General features: G+C 39.8%; 1 protein-coding gene across 1 annotated transcript; it reads right to left on the bottom strand.

Annotated features, from left to right (window-relative positions):
* Nucleotides 1–1,027: 1,027 nt before the first annotated feature.
* Nucleotides 1,028–12,479, bottom strand: LOC117296584 (cleavage stimulation factor subunit 2-like). The gene is made up of 10 exons (XM_033779602.1): nucleotides 12,082–12,479; nucleotides 10,161–10,409; nucleotides 8,014–8,042; nucleotides 6,688–6,795; nucleotides 5,416–5,535; nucleotides 4,600–4,792; nucleotides 4,021–4,143; nucleotides 3,565–3,827; nucleotides 3,239–3,400; nucleotides 1,028–2,229 (listed from the first exon to the last, which is right to left on the bottom strand). The coding sequence occupies exons 1-10, from the start codon at nucleotides 12,116–12,118 to the stop codon at nucleotides 2,104–2,106; spliced, it is 1,410 nt and encodes a 469-aa protein (XP_033635493.1). The 5' UTR covers nucleotides 12,119–12,479; the 3' UTR covers nucleotides 1,028–2,103.
* Between the last annotated feature and the right edge of the window lie 169 nt (nucleotides 12,480–12,648).

The raw sequence follows: 12,648 nt of genomic DNA, 5'->3' as shown, positions 1-12,648 counted from the left end.
TTTGAGATGTGCCTCCTTTAATCATATCAAAAGTTGATAAGAATTAGACAGTGCAATCTCCATAAAATATAAGATTTTATGTCTTCTTCCATTGAGCTGTGTACAAATCATGCCTGCAGGAAGTCCAGGCTCTGTGGCTCTTTTGTAAACATGTGATGTCAAAGGTCACATCGTCTATAATGCCTGTTTTTATATAGGTGTAGCTTTGTCCGTGTTCTTACTGTCCTACGCGTAGCTTACTATCGTTGGAAACAGACATGGTTGTCTGGTTGATTAGTATGTAGTTAATTTGTAGGAAACTGAAAATAAATATTTATTGGGACCACAGTTGATACTGCCGCCGCTATTCCCCAAGACCCAGTTTACACTGCAGAGCTGCAAATTCTTTCTCCTATTTTAGCAGATTTCTGTTCAGAAAAAGAGAAGTTACACTCACATTATTCCTTAAAAATGAGATCCGAGTCTTTCACTGGAAATTATCAAGTGTGCTTTGTTTATTTAGTCAAATATTTTAAAGGAAATAATTTTTTTATATCATATCATGTTCTTATTAAAACGGTATCTATTTATTGGAAGTGACGAATAATGTAATTTGTGACCTGTAAAATGTAGAATTTACAATCAGTATTTACCAACAGTGCCTTTATGATTTTTAAGCTGATTTGTAGAGACTGAATATATAATTTGAGAAAGTACAGACAGGTGGGGTAATCAGTGATTCAAGAAACACCGTCTTCATCAAGTTATAAACCACAAGGGAAACTGTCTGGGTAGTTTTGATTGAATTCGGGGTTGTACAAAGACAAATTTACCAGAGTGGGATTTGGACCTGCGACCTTTGGGTTAATGTTACAAGGTGTTTCTGGGGTGTCGGTTCCGAGCGACAATGATTATCTATTTTCTTGACTTTATCAGTATTTATGAGTGGAATATTTTCCCTAGGAAGGGGAGGGGGGGGGGGACTAGTTCTGGTATGAACTTTACGAGCAGTGAGCTTTCAGACTGAAAATGATAATTTGTTTATATAATAACAACCATTCCTGTACATGTATATGCACCTACGCGTGTTGTGTGCATGCACAATGATGACATGTATATCTATTTTTAGCACGCTGCGTTCAAGACGAGATTTGGATAATACGAGGAAAATGGGCCAGTCCGGCGGACCTCGTATTAACAGGAGTCGACTGTACTTAGTTTTAAAAATATAGCAAAATATATTTTGTTGACTTTGAAATCATTATTATGTGTCAAATTAATGCAATGTTATATGGATCATGACTTATTTAATCAGAATATTTTGATAATTTTATACAGAAACTTGAATTATAAATGACAACAAAATAATTTAGAGGTGACACAAAATCAGTTGAGTTTAGTAGACTTCCAGATACTGGATTTATTTATTCAAATTTGTATGAATTCTAACGTACAGGAATAAAAATGGTTTGGTGCTACCCAACATGGTATTACACAAAGATGATGAACTTAATGTACATTTATTGAGTGCCGACCCCCCCCCCCACAAAAACGACAACAAATTTAAGTCAACAATAAGAAATAAACATCAATCTCCAATCCCCCCCCCCACCCCCCGGAAAAAAAAGACATGCCCAAATAAAGAAATGCAAAAAGGTACCAGACTTTTTTTTACCTGCGAGCCTCACTTTGGCTCGCATAGCCATAAACACAAATTGACCACTATGGTAGTAGTGTATTGTACCCAGTAACCAGCTTATGGTAGTTGTCCCTGACTGCCTGTAGTCTGGTCCTTGAGTGACATGAAAAACATTGTAAAGTTCTCACCCCTGTAAAGTGTAAAGGTACCAGTCTATTTTAACCCACGAGCCTCACTTTGGCTCTCATAGTCATACACACAAATATACCAATATGGCTGTAGAGTAATGTATTCCAGTATTAGGAGCTTATGGTAGTTGTCCCTGACTGCGTGCAATCTGCTCCTTCAGGAACAAGAAACACATCAAACATTTCTCACCCCTGGAAAGTGTAGAGGTACCAGTCTATTCGAACCCCGAACCTCACTTTGGCTCACAAAGCCATACTCACAAATAGACCAACATGGCTGTTGTGTAGTGTCTTGGCTTATGGTAGTTGTCCCTGACTGCGTGCAATCTGGTCTTTAAGGAACATGATGCTAGCCTTCTGTTCTGGAGGGAGGAGGTTGATCTGCTCTGGGGATAGCTGTAGTACTTGCATGATCAGAGCAGCCTGAACAAAAGAAACAACAAGTATCAATATTAATAAAACTCTAGGGGAGAATGACTGGGTAAATTTAAACTAATTTTGACTAACTTGGGCCGAGGTAAGACAAATTTTTAATACATTTTCAATTCTGAATCAACCATTTCAAATCAATCAAATCAAAAAGTCTAACAAAATTTTCTATTTTAAATTTGACCTGTAAAAGGGAAAGGCAACCACTGCATAAAAAGAAAACATGAATGAATAATATATGACAGAATCAGGGAACCAAAAGTTAAAGGCACTGGACACTATTGGTGATTACTCAAAACAATTGTTAGCATACAAACTTACTTGGTAACAAGCAATGGAGAGCAGTTGATAGTATAAAACATTGTGAGAAACGGCTCACACTGAAGTCACTTAAATTTTGAGAAAGAAGTAATTTCTAACTAAAGTATTTGAGTTGAATTTGTGACCTCAGCTGAGGTCTCGAAATCAAGCATCTGAAAGCACACACCTTGTGCGACAAGGGTGTTTTTTCTTCCATTATACTCTCGCAACTTTGACTCGACGACCAATTGATTTCAAATTTCCTCAGGTTTGTTATTTTATGCATATTATGTTGAGATACACCGAGTGAGGAGACTGGTCTTTGACAATTACCAATAGTGTCCAGTGTCTTTAAACAATAACAAATACCAAAGAGGGAGGAAATTGAGGTAAACTATTACACATTAGCACATGAACAGCAATTGGGAAGGGTCAACAAAGTATAGCCAGTAGGATTTGAAATTTTGCAAAGTCAAAGGATAATCAGGTGAGGTTTATGGTAGCACCATGTGAAAATATCTTTTTGAGAAGTGTTTGTACTGAAAAGAACCTGTGGTAGACAACTCAACGTTTTAATCAGTATGATCCGATTGCTTCAAAAGAAAATCAATAAAAGAATTTTTTTTTTAATTGTTAAATTTTTCAGATGCTTCATTATTAATAGACTGGTTACCAATCCCTCCATTGCCCATTGCAAACTCACCTTATCCTGTTCTTGCTGCGTAGGTTGAGGTGCTCCGAATCCTGGTCCCCCTGGCCCCACTGGACCTCCTGGCCCCACTTGACCTCCTGGCCCCACTGGACCTCCAGGCCCCACCGGACCTCCTGGGCCACCCTGGCCAATTTGGGGTACTGGTGGTCCACCCTAGAAACAGATAAAAAACAACAATACTTAAATGTAGTGTTTTGTACGACTCTGGACTGTACTAACATCTTTCTTGTAACTTTTTTCATTTCATTGTTTCCTCGTGATATACTCTTACGCTTGTACTCATTTCTAAGAAGCAAAAACCCTCCCTAGATGCTTACCGGCATGCCTGGTCCTCCTCTCTCCATGACCCTAGGGTCACCACCGCCTCTCATGGGTTGACCTCTAGGGTCGTTCCCTCGCCCGTCAAAACCTCGTATGTCCGGACCTCGTATATCGGGTCGTCTGGGGTCATGTGACCTTGGGTCTGGTTGACCTCTCTGGTCCGGCGCTGGACCTCGGTTGTCCATCTGGTTGCGATTGTCGAACCCTCCTCGCTGTTCCTGGCTGAGGGGCGGCATACCACCTCGCTGACCCATTGGCTCTGCGAAAGTGAAAGAGCATGATTCAATTTTTGTTTAAATACTGCTGCCATTACAAATTGACAAAATATTCTTTTGGCGTTGCATGTATGCCATATGGGCTACGTAACAAACATTGGTACGATGCCTAATCACAACAGAAGTGAAATATACAAACAAGCAGAAAGACAGACCAACAAACAGACTCCAGCTTACCTGTGTCCATTCGATCCATGCCCATTTGGTTAGGGGGGCCTTGTTGCATCATGGGTCCTCTATTGTCCATGGGTCCTCGTTGATCCATGTTCGGTCCGTGCATCGGACCCCGCATCATCCCACCTGGTCAACAAGGAATATCAAAAATAATATTAAACCATTACTAAACTTAAAGACCTGCTTGAGCGAAAATGTCAAGTCGTGAACTTTGCTGAATTTCATTTAAAATGTTTTCAATCAATAAGGAAATCGAGTCATATGACTATAAATAGATTTCAATTGTGTTAAAAAAACAATCCTTTTGATTACCTTTATCAAGTGCTTTTCTGAAAGATTCGCGAAAAGCTCCGTTACGTAATCTGGTTCGAGATTTTAAGTTTGACTTCAATGTTGTGATGGATGGAGATGATTTGACAGTCAGCAGGAGAAGTTGGTTCCACACCCGGGAATTATTTTTTTACAAAAGTAAAAGTACTCCAGGGCTAACCGAGGGATGTGGATAGGAGAGGGGTAAGAAAATGGGTAAGACAGGGGTAAGCGAAGGAACAAAAAAAAAGAGGGAGTGGTCAGTTAACCTACCTGGTCCCTGCTGCTGGGGCATCATCTGTGGGCGTTGGTTCATCATGCCTGGTCCAGGGCCACCTTGTCCACCGGGCATCATGGGCATACCTGGCCCCTGACCCTGGATAATGCCTGGCTGCTGTTGTGTGGTCTGGGGCATGTCAGGTGGCACGAGAACTTGAGGTACATTGATTTGCTTGTGAAGAAGCGTCTGAAGAAAATACATAAATTTGAAGAAAAAATAATAATTATGACACCACATTATTGTTCGCATTTTAGCATAGAATGTTTAAACGCACAAAATCAACAATATCGTACAAAAACAGCACAATGGAGTGAGTTTAACAGGAAAGAGTAAAAAATAACCGAGCAGGGGTTGCAATTCCACTAGGTATGTCCATTTACTGGGGTAGATCAGAGACTAAAGCCATCATACCATTTTCGGTACAGAAAAAAAAAAAAAAAAAGTTCACACATTTACAAATAATTTACAGGGTTTACAGAAGGTAATGGTGAAAGACTTCTCTTGAAATATTACTCCATGAAATGCTTTACTTTTTGAGTAAAAAATGACACAGCGAAACGTGCGGAAACAAGGGGGGTTTTCCCGTTATTTTCTCCCGACTCCGATGACCGATTGAGCCTAAATTTTCACAGGTTTGTTATTTTTATATAGCAGTTGATACACGAAGTGTTGGCCTTTGGAAAATACTGTTTACCGAAAGTGTCCAATGGCTTTAAGAAACACACTCATAGTGGGAGGGTTGATCTGTAGAAATGTTATCAACTTAAGGAGGTCACGCCTTTGAGAGACAACTTTCCTTTCTAGCTTACCACAGCGATTTCTGGATTGACGATGCGCATGACGACCTGGGCTTGCAGTAAGGCGTAAGCAAGCTGTGGATTCTGTAGAAGCATGTTCCTGGCCTCCACTGGGTTGTTCTGAATCACCAACTACAAGATCAGAAATAAAACCAGTATTACCAGAGCTAAAATTAATTAAAGGAACAATACAGAATTGGGAAGAAACAAAACTCGTGAAGATCACAGATTTACATAAAACTAACACGGTCTAATCATGATGATAGTATAGAAAACATCCCTTGAAATATTTCTGTCTGAAATTTCATATTTGATGAGAAATAAATCATCTTATTTCGGCCTTTGGAGTTTATCGCTCAGTGAGCGTTTTATTCATTTTTGTTTTGGCATCGATGCAATGCAAAACTTGTAATCGGTGTTTCACTATTCTCTCGTGACCCAGATGGTCAAAGGATCTCTCTCAAACAAGTTTGTCAGTTTATGTATATGGTGGTTAACATAAAGTGCTTATACTGCCAGCAACTTTTTATTGTTGAGTTTGTTTCTTTTAAATCCAGATGTAATGTTCCTTTAAGTCTTTTAAGGTCTCTTGAAAATCAGAACAGAGTTGGCTTGGTGAATATGAACCGGCCAGTCTTTCCATCATTATGAAGGTGCAAAGAACTTGAAGACTCTCTGACCATAAAATTGTTTCGAAACAGCAGACCTGATTATTCTTGGAGGCAATGAATGTTCCATGTCCCCTAGTCACTGCCATCGTGCCCTTGAAAGGGGCATCACGGCCACTTGAAGGGCAACGACGGCAATGGCTGTGAAATTCCAGCCCTGGGCAATGAATGTTCCATGCCCCGTAGTCATTGCCTTCGTGCCCTTGAAATGCTTAAGTACAAGTTTACAAAAGCAGCAATTTTAGTGGATGAGGATTGGCCAGCAGAATGAAGAGGATATATAGACAGAGATAGACCACAAAGAGCTTTGAAAGTGAGTACAAAGTAGAACTGGGCCCAATTTCATGGCTCTGATTACCGCCGAATTCTGTGCTTACGATCGCGATTCTCCACTAACATGCAAGTGCAGAATTTCTGCGCTAGCCTTGTAAGCGTAGAATGCCTAGTAACGCGGAGTACGCACGCGCAGAAGCCAAAATTCGCCGCTAACCCTTGAAATACGCTTGCCATAAGCACAGAATTCCCTGCTTTCGTAAGCTTCTGTGCTTACGGTAAGCAGAGCCATAAAAATTTGGCCCTGACAAACTGAAAAAGTTACTCAAACAGAGAGACCAACCTTCATCTGTTTCATGAGTTCAAACATCTGTTCTGGAGGCAAGCTGGCCACGGCTTTCGAGATAGCCTCGGGAGCTTCATGTGGTGCAACGGCGTCTCCAAACGGCGACTGCAAATAAAAATTACAACAATCTGAATCAAGAGTTGAGAGTTTATTTTGATTCTAGTAAGGCTCCCCACTATAGTTCTGAACTACTTCAAGTTAACACTCCATCAAGGAATCTTCGATCAAGTTCCATGCTTCTCCTCAGTCTCATTGAACCCAAGTCTCGACACTCTTGGGGTGACAGGTCTTCTCCTTAAGCTGCGCCACGCATCTGGAACTCTCTCCCACTTAATCTTCGATCTTGTCTTTGTACCACAAAATTCAAATCTCTTCTCAAAACTTGTCTTATGTCACAGGTTTACAAGGCTAATTTTGTTGTGTCTGTTTTTCTTTGGTTTTGTTTTTGTGTTACTGTGCCTTGAACACCCAGAAGGATGGATATGTGCGCATAACAAGTCTTTATTCCTATTGATATTATTAGTCTCTTCTCGTTTTGAATCTGGTCATGTTATTAAAATACTGGTCCAGTAATTGTTTTAGCCCTATGGTGCACAGATTAATTTTTAAAAAAGAAGCAAAACAGAACATGTTCAACCGTGATTTTTCAACAATTTTCTCAACTGTTGAACATCACACCAAACGAAAGCTCAACACTCACTCTTAACAATGGAATGAGGGCGGTATACTGTGGGGTTATAGTTTTTAAGTTATGACTGTTATACAAAAGTCCAATTTGACGTGTTTTTGGTGGTTGCTATCGACCGTCTTGTGGTGCACCAAAGGCTTAAAGGCAGTGGACACTATTGGTAATTACTCAAAATAATTATCACCATAAAACCTTTCTTGATGACGAGTAATGGGGAGAGGTTGATAGCATAAAACATTGTGAGAAACAGCTCCCTCTGAAGTGACGTAGTTTTCGAGAAAGAAGTAATTTTACACGAATTTGATTTCGAGGCCTCAAGTTTAGAACTTGAGGTCTCGAAATCAAGCATCAGAAAGCACACATCTTCGTGTGACAAGGGTGTTTTTTCTTTTATTATTATCTCGCAACTTCTACAACCGATTGAGCTCAAATTTTCACAGGTTTGTTATTTTATGCATATATGTTGAGATACACCAAGTGAGAAGACTGGTCTTTGACATTTACCAATAGTGTCCATAGCTTTAAGCTACAAGTTCTGTGGTCTTTTGGATCCCCCCACCCTGAAAAAAAAAATAAACTTGGACACTGAGAGTGATGTCATCTGATAAGACATCAATCAACGAGAGAATACTTACATCAGTTGCAGGAGCAGCAGGCACAAGATCTGAAGGTACAAGAACAACAAGACAATTGTAAGTTGGACTGGGGAGGAACATCTACATGCACTTAAAGTCTGTTGCTGGTTCCAATGCATTTTAATTTTTTTTTTTATTAAGACGTGTAAAAACTGTGTCGCTGGTTCCAATGCATTTTTAATTTTTTTTTTATTAAGACGTGTAAACGCTGTGTCGCCTTAAATGTGCACTTCACTGAATAATGCATAGTGCTATGACCACCAAAATGGCCCATCAAAGATTATTCTTATGATGACGTCAGAGCCCAATTTCATAGAGTTGCTAATCACCAAAATTTGCTTAGCATGAAATTTCTCCCTCGATAAAAACAGGATTGCCAACCAAATTTCCACATGATGTTCAGGATGAGCAAACATCAGCTGAATACCAGTAACAAACAATATGCAACAAATAGAAATTTTGTTGGTAATGCTGTTTTTTTATCAAGGAAGAAATTTCATGCTAAGCAAATTTTTGTGCTTAGCAACTCTATGAAATTGGGCCCAGATGATTTGGGTCAATTTCATCAGTGTGGAGAGGTGAGAATAACTAAATGATGACCAACAAACAGATAATTGAGGTCAAGCACTTCAATTGAAAAGCCACCAGGACCAGTAAATATTTCACAGAAAGAAAAAAAAATGTTCTAGTATAAAATTGATAAACAGTAAGTTTCATTTTACAACAATGTTTTTTGTTCGCCTGACAATACCCAGACCTGATACTCCACGAAGGCAATGAAGGCGATTGCCCCCATGCCTCTGGTCATTGCCTCTGTGCCCTTAATATAGGTTTTCTCGCTCAATTTTGGAAAATGAGCAGCCAATTTAACCACCAGCTTATTCTATTTGGCACGAAATTGAATGCTACTGAAAAGGGTCATTCGGTTTCGTTTTAAGACGAGTCAAATGTACTTTTACGTTATTCGATTTAACAAAATAATCATTCAATTTAACAATTCATCAAAGCAGCAATCAAATTCACAGACGCTTCTTGAGGCGTGTGTGCCACGAAAAAGAATGACGATACGCTGAATTGAACAGAGTGCTAAAGGAATTTGACTTGACTCAAAACAAAATTCAACGGCCGAATTTCGAATTTGAAACGCAGTAACAACTGGAGAGGCAAGACAGTTGTAATTCGAACGCATGAAAATGAAATTGACTGCTCATTTGCCGAATTTGACCAAGAAAACCTATAATAATAATTAAAGACATTTATACAGCGCTCTTACACGAGGTACCACAGCGCTTTACAAGAAACTAAACAATAAGCAACTAAATAAATAATGGCACTGATAATGGGAAAACAGTCAAAGCAATCAGTCATTGAACAGGAAAGTTTGGAGATGTTTCTTGAAAACTGCGAGTGACTCCGCGGAACGAATTTGATGAGGGAGACGATTCCAAAGGCGCGGAGCATGCGCGTAAAAAGCACGGTCCCCAGCAGTGGAATGCACCTTTGCAACTGCCAAGAGTGTACTGTCTGAACCAGAGCGAAAGGCCAGGTCTTCCAGGTTGGTAAATCTTGATGAGACTGGTGAGATATGAAGGAGCGGTATGGTGAATAGAACTTTACATATTCCTCAAAGGGTGCCCTTCACCAAGGAGAAAATGCCTTAGTGCCCTTGCCCTGTCAAAAACAAAGCATACAGGCCTGAATACCATTAAAGACACTGGACACTATTGGTAATTGTCAAAGACCAGTCTTCTCACTTGGTGTATCTCAACATGCCTATAATAACAAACCTGTGAAAATTTTAACTCGATTGGTCGTCACAGATGTGAGATAACTATGAAAGAAAAAAACACCCACGTCACACGAAGTTGTGTGCTTTCAGATGCTCGATTTCGAGACCTCAACTTCTAAATTGAGGTCTCGAAATCAAACTCGTGGAAAGTTGACTCCTTTCTCAAAAACTCGTCACTCCAGAGGGAGCCGTTTCTCCCAATGTTTAATACTATCAACCTCTCCCCATTACTCGTTACCAAGTGTGGTTTAAATGCTGATAAGTATTTTGAGTAATGACCAATAGTGTCCACTGCCTTTAACAAACAACGTATCTTTTACTCTTGGGCTTTACACTACTATTGGCAAAGTTTACTCACTCTTGAGCTCTTCCTTGTTCTTCTCACTCGCTGCGTTATCGACTCTCAGTGCTCGTCCGTTTAGCTCATACCCGTTGAGATTCCTCATAGCACTCAATGCCGTCTCCTGATCTTTATACTCGCAGAACCCATATCCTTTGGGCTTGCCCGACTCGCGATCGTAGACGAGGCGGAAACTGATGACGGGACCAACCTCAGAGAAGATGTCCTTAAGTTTCTCTTCGGTCGCATCATACGGGATGTTACCCACTACCGGATGAAAGAGAAGGAACAACATCATCATTATTTACATAACTTTAATAAAAGGAACACATTGCCTTCAGATTGGAATTTTATTCTTAAGAGGTGATGGCTGTTATGCAATTGTCATTTATAAAATAATATGGTTGGAAAGATAATTCTAAAAGGAGATATGAAACAAAATCATTCACACAAATATCCCTCGATATTAAGTAGTTTTTCTTTTTGAATATCATAATAAACTATGTCCTCTCATTTTTTACCCCACAGAATGACAGACTGTGTTTGGTTGGGAAAATGGGTTTTTCTTTTCTTTGGGTTGTGGTACATGTATGTTCGCTTTTTCACGTGACTACTCTAACTGACTAACTGACTATTTTTAGTGTACTTCTAGAAACTATAAGGCTCCCCCATGAGCCTAATAGGGGTCTAATAATATTTTGGGCCTCCTTAACGCTATACGTTTTTCAAATCAGCGTTGATAGGTGAAAGTTTTATGACTGTTAGCCAGCAATAATTGAAGTTTCTTTTGTACTACACTACCAAAACTTTCCCCATATACTCAATATACATTCATTTTGCTAGCATTTCCTTTTTGTTGAGTGAAATTAAAATAGATCATCAAAAATGAAATTTTCTGCTTGTTTTTCTGCCGCATCGCACATTTTTTGACCAGCCTACTACATGTAGGTTGACGAACTGCCGAGCCGCGGCCGAGTCGGACTAAACCATTCTGTAAAAGGGGTGTTACGAACCCGTGCGGCAGTGCGTGGACGCTTTATGCGTGAACGGTTATTGTAAACAAACAGCGCCCACGCACTGCCGCACCGGTTCGTAACACCCCTTTCACATAATGGTTCAGTCCGACTCGGCCACGGCTCGGCAGTTCGTCGATCTACACGTACATGTACATATAGTAGGCTGGTTCCCGAATTATAAAGCGTTGAGCATATTGAGAAGTCTAAAAACGTGCGATGCGGCAGAAACACAACAGTGTGAGTGAGTATCGGTCATTTTTTGACGATGTATTTTAATTTCAACTCAACAAAAAGGAAATGCAAGCATTATGAATGTATGAGTTTGTGGGGAAAGTTTTGGTAGTGAAGTACAAAAGAAATTTCAGTTATTGCTGGCTAACAACGGTCGTAAAACTTTCACCTATCATTATCAACGCTGATTTGAAACACGTATAGCGTTAATTAAGGAGGCCTAAAATATTAGACCCCTATAATGCTCACGAGACACGGCGGGGGAGCCTTATAAAATAGTTTCTAGAAGTATTTTTAGGGGTGCATGTGGAAAGGAAAGAAACAAGGAACAATCATCCAATGCTCTCTTTAAAAGTTTAATTTATGTTTATAATTAAGTCCACTGAATCCTGATGCTTGGCCACAATATAAAGTCTCTAGGGTCAGCTGCAGCAGACAGCAGTTAACCACCCCCCCCCCCCTAAACAAAATCAAAGTTTTGACCATTTTAGAGATGAAATTCAATTTGCCAAACTTTGCTTGCAAAGGCTTTGTTGATTGGTGTTTTAAAAATGCCCAGCCAAACATTTCTTAAATTAAACATTTAAACTCACACACAGATTTTGATAGATATTGCCAATATTATTGGATTCCTAGATAGTTAATAAAATACTCTTTATGTAAAAACGAACATTTAGAAGGAATTATCTTACCGAAAACCGAGCGAAGGGATCTCTCTATACCGGTCATTTTGTTTAAAAATTCACGAACATGCGCTGCAATCGAAACGGGTCAACTCGTCGTACCCAAAAGTCAACTCGTACACACCAAGTCAACTGTGTTTTTAATTATTGCACCAACACAAAAATGAGGGCGCTATGCTGGTTTAACTGTGGTATTTTGTTTGCAGGTGAAAAATTAAAGGTTGTGTTAAATACCGCCCTCTTACGTGTGGACAACTGCTGCTTTATGATTGGTCTGTTACGCGTAAGCTAATAACCAACCAAGCTTACAACAGTGATATAAGAATGCGGAAATTATTGTAGTAGGGCTTCATCATCATCCAACAAGGGAAGAATACAGGCTTGATGTTGATGATGAGGGGGGTGGGGTGCGTTCGATCTTGGTGATGATGATGATGTGTCAGATTTTAAAGGGCGCCACCAAAAGTTTGCGCAATATGAATCACTTAAAAACCGCGCAATCTCTGCTTGCACTCGACAATTGAAAGGCTAGTCTTGATTTGCGTCGTTCATTTTGTAAACGTAGTCACTGATAGC

This window comes from Asterias rubens, chromosome 11, assembly GCF_902459465.1.
Source record: "Asterias rubens chromosome 11, eAstRub1.3, whole genome shotgun sequence".
NCBI classification, from domain to species: Eukaryota; Metazoa; Echinodermata; class Asteroidea; order Forcipulatida; family Asteriidae; genus Asterias; species Asterias rubens.
Note: the sequence above shows the minus strand (reverse complement) of the source record. Positions and strands in the feature narration are given on the sequence as shown.

What these genes read in the sequence shown, in the direction of transcription:
- LOC117296584 (XM_033779602.1), bottom strand. Translation starts at nt 12,118, where the DNA reads ATGACCGGTATAGAGAGATCCCTTCGCTCGGTTTTCG. An exon ending in TCAATCCAGAAATCGCTGTG is followed by an intron (nt 4,793 to 5,415) that starts GTAAGCTAGAAA and finishes TATTTTCTTCAG; the next exon opens with ACGCTTCTTCACAAGCAAAT. An exon ending in GCCCCAGCAGCAGGGACCAG is followed by an intron (nt 4,144 to 4,599) that starts GTAGGTTAACTG and finishes CTTGTTGACCAG; the next exon opens with GTGGGATGATGCGGGGTCCG.